General features: G+C 42.8%; 1 protein-coding gene across 1 annotated transcript; it reads right to left on the reverse strand.

The window, feature by feature from the left end:
* Window positions 1-9013: 9013 nt before the first annotated feature.
* LOC130042603 (transmembrane protein 184C-like) lies at window positions 9014-10240 on the reverse strand. The gene has a single exon (XM_056134761.1). It carries the CDS (start codon window positions 10238-10240, stop codon window positions 9014-9016), a length of 1227 nt encoding a protein of 408 aa, XP_055990736.1.
* Window positions 10241-10501: the final 261 nt, after the last annotated feature.

Raw genomic sequence — 10501 nt, forward strand, 5'->3', positions numbered from 1 at the left:
ATATTTAAAGATCTGTTCATATTTTCACCTTTATATTTCTTAGTTCTCTTCACTCATTAAATTTTACATATGTTAGACTTTAACAAGTACATGTAAAACCTAAAATACATTAGCAAGGAATTTCTTTTAAGTTTTACTAAAGCCTGGGAAGACATAATTATCACCACAATGACCCAAGTACAAAATAACATTTAAAGCAATGCATTTGGGGGACAGAATTGAAAACATGTCTATGTAAATGAGAATAGGCACCATATTAAATGACTTTAATTTCCTTACATAAGTTAATTTAGTAGTCACCACAAACTGACTTTTCTTGCTTTATATTTTGATAATTCCATTTGCCATTCCTTCGTTTTGATGGAGAAAGCAACAGGAGGTAAATGTGTTATGTGCTCAAGAGCAGACTAGGGAATGCGAGGAAAACGTTTATAGAAATCTGACCAAAAATATAGTCTACATTTAAAAGATGAGAGAGAAGCATGTTTCCATTTACATGTGTGGACTCAACATGGCTTATATGGTAGAGCCAGGTCTAAAGCCTCATGCATACAGGGCTTAATTCACAGCTTCAAAGCACATGGAGGAATTAGGTACATTCAAAGCACAAGGAGGTATTATGTACATTCTAAACACATGGAGGGATTAGGTACATCCTGGTACAAGGATATCCTCAATTTCCTCTTTCAGGTGGGATGTGTGTTCATCCCAGCAGACCCCAGCACAGCTGTGCAACCCTCAGATTCCCTTCGTGCTCTGGTGCTCCACAGAGCTGCAATTATTTTTTGTGGAAAGTTGCTTGGCACATGTTCGGGCCCCTACAAGAGCTGGAGATGGTGTATCCTGTTCCTAGCATGCCCCCTGTTGTCCAGTCATTGTCATGCCCTTGTTTGTGACAAGCTGCTTGTCCATACACACAGGCAAAATCCACTAGAAAAACTCGAGAGGACAATCAAAGAATAAAAGCGTCCCAACGGGTGAGGATGATCATGATTACATATACTCGTCTTCATCACCAGTCACACTTTCCATGATTTCTCATCACTGTCCCCGTGGTAACTACAAAGGCTTGGACACACTCTGACACTGCAATCTATACCAAGTACAGTTACTGAGATACCGAAGGACGTGTAAAGTGACACCACTGAATACATGGAAGAACGTGTCCCCTTCAGCATCCAGTACGTGTTCCAGTACTGCACTTGCCTAAGTACCCAGAGGTTCATGAGTTGTATCCTGTGCCCATGTCTGCCCACAGGAACTGAGTGGGGAGGGAGGTGCAGACACATTGCACAGTGATGCAGGCCCAGGGGGCAGGAGCACCTGCTGCAGAGCTGGGGGTGGGGTGGGGTGGGGAAGAGGCTGCTTGGTTGCTGCCTGAGGCATGACTTAGAAAAGAAAGTAGAGTTGGCAGGAGTTTGCAAGTGTTTCAGCCCTGAGAGAGGGTATGGGTGTGCTGAGGCAAAACCAGTGATGCCAAGAAACCTTTTCTTTGTGCAGTAAGTGGAGGGTGTTAATTATGCCTCTAGCACTGACCATCATCGTAGCCTTATTGTTGGCCGTATCCCTCTGTGTGTGGCAGCTAGAGACGCTGGAACTCCACTTGCACAGCAAGGCATGGCTCATCTAGGGAAAGCTTGTACTGCTCACCATGGTCTGTGACCAGACCTGTCAGATTTCCTGTGACACAATGGTCAGGCACGTCACTGCCATCACCTTTGCTTCTGTGAACCTTGCTCCATGTTTACCACGAAGGGACATTTGGCTTGTCCAATTAGTGGACACACTTGTCAAAGTTTTTTTGTGAATTATTTAAGGGTGAGCTAAGTCTCGTCCTTCAAGTAATAAATATAATTTATTTACAAATATTTCTTTCTATGAAAGAAATATATTAATCACAGAAAGAAAAATATAACCATAGAAAGAAATATATAAATATATGCCTCTTGGAGAGCCCAGCAATTTACCAAGAGTATCCTGCCCACATGGGCAGAGCCTGGCAAGCTCCCTGTGGCATATTCAATGTGCCAAATACAGTAACGACAACAGGTTTCATTCCTCTGACTCTCAAAGAGCCTCCAATCGTTGGGAAAAGATGTGTAAGAAGAGGCTGCTAAAATCTCAGTCCTGGGAGGAATAGAGACATTACTGGTGCCTCCTCGAGTAATTCGACGATCAATGGGATGACATTGATGACAGTTATGATTTACAAATAATGAATCAAATTCTCCGAGTTGCTTCTTAACTGCTTCTCAGAATTTTGACTAAGAATAAGTGAGATAAAAATAAAACAAGAGGCAACATACACCAGACCCTGCCTTTTATTATTTCTTTAGTTGTTGTTGTTGTTGTTGTTGTTGTTGTTGATAGAACCCAATGACCCAAAATTTTTTACTGCAGTTTGGGTCTGGATTTCCATGGGAAAGTAGGTAGAGGGGACCTCAACTCTTGCTTGCAAGAATAGCTAAGGATATTTGCAACATCTGACCTTCTCATTTTCAAGGGGCCCAGCTTCACAGTTCCTAAACTCTGCACACTGACACACCCTTCAGGTATAATCTCCCAGCTGACATCAAGGCCAGTTTTGTGTAGCAGCTACTGAAGCTGGAAATACACACCAAAGAGGGATGTACTATTCACTATCCTGGGTTCCTCTGGATGCATTGCGTGGTGACTGAGCTCCAGAAGCCCATCAACAGGGACCTCTGGGAAGTGCTGTTTACAAATTAGATAACTGGAATATCCTACTATAACCGTACAGTTGACAACTTCCTAGACTGTTATGAAGCCTTAGTCACCTACAACTTTATGAACTGGCCAACATCCTGAAAAGCCAATACCCTGACCAGGAAGCCATCCTGGAAGGACAGAGAAGCACAGGCCCCCACTGCCCTGCGGCTCACCATAACCCAACGCGGTGTGTGAGCACATCCCAGAAGATGAGAGTGGGCAGTGCCTCTATCTCTGACCGCTCCAGAGATCCCGCTGCTCTGGTGCAAGCTGGCCATGCTGCAGGACAGAGAGGTAGGACCCACGACTGCCACCATCAGCGCATCTGTGAGCTGTGCTCCATGTCTATCATGAAGGAACTTTTCAGCTTGTCCAATTCTTGGACACACTTGGTAATCATCAACAATGTTCAAAGCTCTTTATGAATAAGTTTACCCATTACTGAAAGAGCAGCTGAGTCCCATACATCAATAAATAAATGCAATTTATTTATAAAAATCAGTCATCTTTTATAAATGAAAGAAAGGCACCAAAATCTTCATTAGCTATTTCTTAATTGCTTCTCAGCATGGTTAGATAATATCAATTTAGTTTCTGGTACATCATCAGTTTTGTATATGTCCTCTCTCTGAAGTGCATCGTTAAGAAGAAAATATTCAGCAGATAACTTGAAATGACTCAAAATTCTCATATTAATAACCTGTCAGAAAAAAAGAACCATTTTAGATATAAAGTCAGTCACATCAATGTCTCTTTCTTGTACAAATATCTGACATTCAAGCAATAATTATCATACCCAAGAAAATAGGAACAAAAAACAATCAACAAAATGAGATTTGACTATAACACACGTGCCAGAAAAGCAAATGCTTCAATTTGAAAACATAGGGGCACAGAGATAGCACAGAGGTTAAGAAGTTGGACTCCATGAGCACCACCCTAGTTCCATCCCCAGCACCACATATGCCCCCTAGAAATGCAAGAAACAGCACCCCTATACAAAGCCTGGAGTAGTCCCTATGTACCATGAGGGACTGGAGGACTGTCTTCACCCAAAGACAAGTTTTCTAATAAATTACCCAAATTTTTAACTTCTAATACTAGGAAAAGAGCTAGGAGCAAGTTCCATGCGGTGGGGGGCACTCCCCATATGGGCAGGGTCCCAGTTCAAGCCCTAAAACCCAGCACAAGCCCAATAGCCCTAAGCTCTGCCAGGAATTGTCCTTGAGCATTGCTGGGGAGAAACTCACCAAAAGTAAGAAAGTAAGTCAGTAAGAACTACTAAATCTAAAGTGAGATGAAAGAAGAAAATAAATATGAGAACACATGAAAATAAAATTCAACTGACAGAAATTTATTTTCTGAAAGATTTTAATTAACTGGAGAAATCTCAAGCAAAGCTTCCCAAGAAAAAGTAAGTGAAACATTTACATATCCTATGCAGAGCATCAGACTCGACTACAAAGTGAAATCTTATCCAAATACTAGGTCAAATTAGCTGTAACAGTCCAGTTCTATGGAAGCCAGTGAATGTTGCAAGCATACACTGAGTAACAAAATATCCAGGAACAAAGGATTCTTCTGTTACTAGTCACTTAATTAAAAACTTATAATAGTTATACAAGTATTCCACATGAACACATGCCTTAAAATATCTCATCTATGCAATCTGATTTCAGATCTTGCCAGCCAAACTGAAAAAATGCAGTGCAAGGTTCACAGTATCTCAAAATATCAAGTCAAAAACATATATAATTACCAAACAAGGTAATTATTATATATAATCATAATATAATAAAATATATTTATATAAGCAATTGTATAACAATTATAGTTCATATGTGAGACTTGTTACTGTGTTTGGCATATCAAATACATCACGAGGAGCTTGCCAGGCTTTGCTGTGTGGGTGAGATACTCTCGATAGCTTGCCGGGCTCTCCCAGAGGGGCGGAGGAATCGAACTCGGGTCGGCCTGGTCAGCCGCTTGCAAGGCAAACGCCCTATCTGATGTGCTATCGCTCCAGCCCAAGTCTCACAATGGAGACATTACTGGACCCCCTTGAGCAAATCGATGAACAATGGGAGGACAGTGCTACAGTGCTATAGTACACACAAATATTATATATAATTTACCAAGCAATTATCAAGCAAAGTGAAGAGGGATGTAAGGATGGACTAAAGTATCCCAAGGACCCTGGAGGAGAGTACTGGGCACCTGGTATCAGTGGATCTGTTCAAACTGTACAGCAAAACTATAAATAGTAGTAACACTAATGTAAGCATGACACCTAAACTACCCTTCATCCTAATTTTTTTGCATTATCTTTTTTGTGTGTGTGTTAATTTTATTTATTTATTTATTTTATAGTGAGACATCATGAGGTACAGTTGCAGACTTACATATTTTTGTGCTTGTGTTTCAATTATACAGTGATCAAATACCCATCCCTCCACCAGTGCCCATTTCCCACCACCATGGATCCCAGTATCCCTCCCACCCCCATCCCCTCATCCCACCCTGCCTCTGTGGCAGGGCATTCCCTTTTGTTCTCTCTCTCTTATTGGGTGTTGTAATTTGCAAAAGAGGCAATGGGTGACAATCATGTTTAGTCTATAGTCTACTTTCAGCATGCTTCTCCCATCCTGGGAGGATCCTCCCAATACCTTTATTTGGCATTCCCTTCTCTATCTGAGCTCCCTTTTCCCCTAGCATGTGTGGTTGGCCTCCAAGCCATGGAGTAAACTTCCTGGTACTAATCTCGGCCATTCTTGGGTGTTAGTCTCCTATTTTGTTACTTTATGTTCCCCAGATATTTCATCCTAATTTTTAAAACAAAACCCAAGACAAGTTCATTTGCTAATGGTAACCAACAGAGCAGTTTACCTTAAACCCAGTTATCTATGGTCAGAGAGCTAAGATAAGGGTAAGGTTGTAAAGCTGAACCCAGTTTGATCCACAATTCCACATCCCCTCCCGATCCTTATCCCCTGCAGTAGTAATTCCTGAGCACAGAGCCAGGAGTAAGCCAAAAGCATCAGCAGGTGTGGCCCAAGACCCATGCCCACTCCCAGCACCATGAGATAATTAGGTTTAACTCAAATCTAAGGACAATCTAAGCTAAATACTTATTCCCAACAACTGTCCATTATCAAATTCATTCAAATTTATATGTGTGTGTATGTGTGTGTGAGCATGTGTGTGTGTGTGTGTGTGTGTGTGTGTGTGATGTGTTACAGGAGGAGAGAACCAGAGACACACCACACTCCCAAGGCCTGCAGCTCTCTGTGTCTACAGACCAGGTACCCAGGGCCACTGCACCTGACTGGCAGGGTGACCTGGAATGAGTTTCCAGGAAACTTGAAGCAAGGGTTATGGCCAGGATCACCGGTCAACAGAGAAGCTATTCCTCAAATGTGCCATTCATGAAAAAAGGTTCATACCTTTATGTACATGGCTCTTCTATCAGAATCCAAAACAAGAATATTTACAGCTTTGCAGTAATTTCCATTACTAACAGCCTCATGACTACTCAGAGTGCAGTCCTAGGAGAATGAAAGGGTGATTGAATGCCTTGTCTCTCCCTGAACAGTGCTCAGCTTGCTTGTCTGAGACTTTATTACCTTCAATCTTAATTTCAGAAATGTTGTTTCTTATCCTCAGTAAGGGCTGGAGCGATAGCACAGCGGGTAGGGTGTTCGCCTTACAAGCGGCCAACATGGCCGACCCGAGTTCGATTCCTCCGCCCCTCTCGGAGAGCCCGGCAAGCTACCGAGAGTATTCGATATGCCAGACACAGTAACAACAAAGTCTCCAATGGAGATGTTACTGGGCCCGCTCGAGCAAATCGACGATCAACGGGAGGGCCTTTACCTTACCTATCCTCAGTAATGATCTGTAAACTTGATAATTCTGCTAAAATATGCAAGATTACGACTTATTTTTGTAATCTAAAATATTATTAAATTCATGGCTTTTAACACAAAGCAAGTACTTGTATGTTACAGTCTTCAACTGGAAGAACTGATATGCCAGGCGGAGATGACTCAAAGGTCTAGAACACAAGTCTTGCATGCAATTAGCCCAGGTTCAATCCATTCCCAGTTCCACAACCCCCAAGTGCCTGGGAACGTGCCTGAGTCATGAGCCAGATGCAGGCCTTAGGGAATGCCAGGGATGTGTCCCAAAGTCAAATTAAATTTATACTTAAAGAAATAAATTATATGATAAAAGTTTTATTTTCTTTATGAGTATTGACCATCTTTTACTATTAGTTTCAAGTTTAACCTGGTAATATGATGCATTTCTAAATATTAATCTAGGTTACAAAATTCTGAATTCAATTGTATACAAGACCAGAGACAAAATGTATTAATTTACTGGTAAATATCCTGATGCTGTGATTTAAGGAAACATACAAAATTTTTAATGATGTCTTTGTCTTAGTATCCACAAAATACAGTGAAGCTGTTCTTTCCTCCAACTGTATAAAAAAATTATTAAAGCTAATTCTTGTGCTCGTGAATGCTTTGGCATGCAAATGAATTCCAAGGAATAAAAATTCACCTAATTTTAGTAATGGGTCAACAAGTATGTGTTTTTCTGCTCCCTATAAATTACTGTACATTGTGGTATAAATCTATAATTTATATTATTTTATTTTGAAGGATATTACATTTATAATTAGAATTTATATTTACACTTCATTTTAAAGATATTTATTCATACCTTAATCAGTTGAATGACATTTTTAGAGGTACTTTTCAGCTAGGGTATAATTTGTACAGTCTATCTGAAAAGGAAAAAATCAATTAGACTATTTATGAAGAAATGTGTATACAGAGCTTTATTCTACTTGCTATACATGTATAGTTTCTCAAGCTATTCATATAGACACAATGACCTACACAAATATTTCACAAAAAGAAAGTATAGAACTATTTTTCCATTGAAGTTTTCAATAAATGATACATACTGTTGCTCTTATAAAAATTTAGCTGTTATTGAGTGTGGATAATATTCAATCAACATCTAGAGATTCAGAAAGATACGCTGAATACTTGCTGCCTATGAAAACAAAATGTTCACACATTTATTACATGCATCAAATACCCAAATGCATTCTGTATTATCTTTAGGTCTAGAAAAAATTATAACCTTAAATTTATTTTATGCATAGACAATATAAAACTAAAATATCAGAACAAGCAGTTGGCTCGGTGCTCAAGCCCATGTCTTACATGGCTGGGGTCCATATAATGATTCAACACCACAAATAAGTAATAAATAAATTTAAAAATTTAAAAATATTTAAAATTACTATATCAATAACAGTAAAAATAGTCTTTGATAAAATGCTTTCTTAAGTGGGAGGAAGGAGGGAGGGTGGAAGGGAAGGGACAAAGGAAGGATAGAAGGAGGGAAGGAATGGAAGGAGGAAGGGGGAGGGAGAGAGGGAGGAAGGAAGGAAGGAAGGAGGGAAGGATGGAGGAAGGGAGGGAGGGGGAGGGAGAGAGGGAGGAAGGAAGGAGGGAAGGAACAAAGGAAGGATAAGAGGGAGGGGAGGGAGGGAGCAAGGGGGGAGGGAGAGAGGAAGGAAGGAAGGAAAAAAGGAAGGAATGAAGGAAGGAAGGAAGGAAGGAAGGAAGGAGGGAAGGAGGGAGGGAGGGAGGGGGAGGGAGAGAGGGAGGAAGGAAGGAGGGAAGGAACAAAGGAAGGATAAGAGGGAGGGGAGGGAGGGAAGGAGGGAGGGAAGGAGGCAAGGAGGTGAGGGAGGGAGGGAGGGATGGAGGGAGGGAGGGAGGGAGGGAGGGAGGGAGGGAGAAGGAAGGAAGGAGGAAAAGAAAGAAAGAAAACACCCCCCCTCAGTTCCTGTGGGCAGACACTGGGACACTCCCTGTCTGCCTGTAGGAGTGTGGGAGCCTCACTGGAGGCAGGTCAAGGTGAGCCTAATGAGTCTGTGCAGAACTGGAACTTGTACCTGGACCGAACGTCCTTATGTCTGATGTCTTCTCCATAGATTGGCTGTCCAAGCGATGGTCCTCTGCATTGCTCTAGGATGGGACGGAGGAAAAAGAATAAAAGAAAAAGGAGAAAGGGAGAGGGGAGTATGGTAGGAGGAAATGAAGAAGGGAAGAAAGAGGAACACAGAGAAATAAAAAGGATTAAGTACAGCACTGGATTATGGATTATGGATTATGGATTCTGAAGTCTCAGCTTCTTCCATGTGTTCTTCTGTGTCATTTTACATGACTTACGTATATGTAACTGTACTAGGCACATTCTATTCTACCAGGACTTCTTCAAGCTCTTGGTGACTACCAATGTGTGGCAGTGATGTGGAAGAAGTGACTGAAGTGACTGAAGTGTCTGGTGATGAAGACAACAGGTTGAATTGCTCATCTTCGTCCATTGGAACACTTTTACTTTTTGGATTCCCCCTTAACGTTTTGCTAATGTTCTTCGCCTGCTTAGAAATGTCACTTTTGATGTCAGAGACATCCCATATTTCTAGGAACAAAGAGCAACATGTTCCTCGTTCTTCTTCTCCCATATAAGGGGTATAAGAGAAGGTGTAGTGGTGCACTATGGCGGCAATGAACATTTCTATGCAGATGATGAAGTCCTGCAGCCCCGTGGCCACTGTCTCTTCTGTCTGCCACTCCCAGGTGGAGTTCTTGGAAATTACACCAAATTGCACCAGCAAAGCAATCAACACTGCTTGCCAGAATGTGACAAAAACGACAAGCTTCACACAAAGGAACTTTCCCATTGCCTGGATGGGCCTCAGCTCCTCTTTCAGGGCTTTACAAAATAGCAGGAGGCTATACACGGCAAAGGACTGGGACACGTTGTTGATGATGACCAAGTACACCCAGGCTCTGTGCAAGTTGAAGATTCCTTCACTGTACACCTCGAATATCTCACAGATCACGGCGGCGTAGGTGGTGATCAGTCTGATCACGATGTACTGCAGCACTCCCAGCTTGCACCGGTACAGCAACACCTCTCCCACGGGGCAGGGCGGGCAGCAGCAGAAGGGTATGGGGGGCTGCGTCTTCTCCTTGCCTTCCATCATAGCTTCCAGGTTGGGGTACTGGCTCTTCAAGTAGTTGAATAGGAAGTTCATAAAGTTGTAGAGGACATACGCTTCGTAACACTCCCGCATGGTGTCCACGTAGATGGCGATGGACGGGTACTTCAGAGCCACCCAGCTGTCTATGCTGTACACGGGCACCATGCAGAGGATCTTAATGATGGGCTTCTGGAGTTCGGGCCTCGTGTAGTGCACCAAGTGCTGCAGAATCTCCCAGAAGGTCACGGGGATGGTGAACAGCACAAAGATCCCGGGGATAAACCACACCTTGGTGTGGATACTGACTTCCAGCTTCTGCAGGTGCCACACACCCAGGGGGATGGTCACGACCACGGCCAGCAGATAGAGGATCAGCACTAAGGGCCGGATCCAACGCCTCCAGTTCTTAAGTTTAGGCACGCAAGCGTCGAACATTTCTCAAAGGTTGAAGGCAAAGAGCGCAGAAAGTCTCTGAGGCCCCTGCGCTGAGGTCCAAGGTTATATAGGTGGATGCACTTTCCATGTAACAAAGCAGCAGTGTGATGTCAGGGGTACCGCTGGGCGCCGCCCCCGCTGTACCACTGATGGCCGCCGGGGGCGCTGCGGGCAGCATCCTCGCTGCTTGCCTGCATCTGGCCCCTTACAAAGTCCTGGGACCCCTGGCGCGACCCCTTGTCCCTGAACCCCTGCACTCTG

The sequence above is a fragment of the Sorex fumeus genome, unplaced genomic scaffold, assembly GCF_029834395.1.
Source record: "Sorex fumeus unplaced genomic scaffold, SorFum_2.1 ptg000106l, whole genome shotgun sequence".
Classification (NCBI taxonomy): Eukaryota; Metazoa; Chordata; class Mammalia; order Eulipotyphla; family Soricidae; genus Sorex; species Sorex fumeus.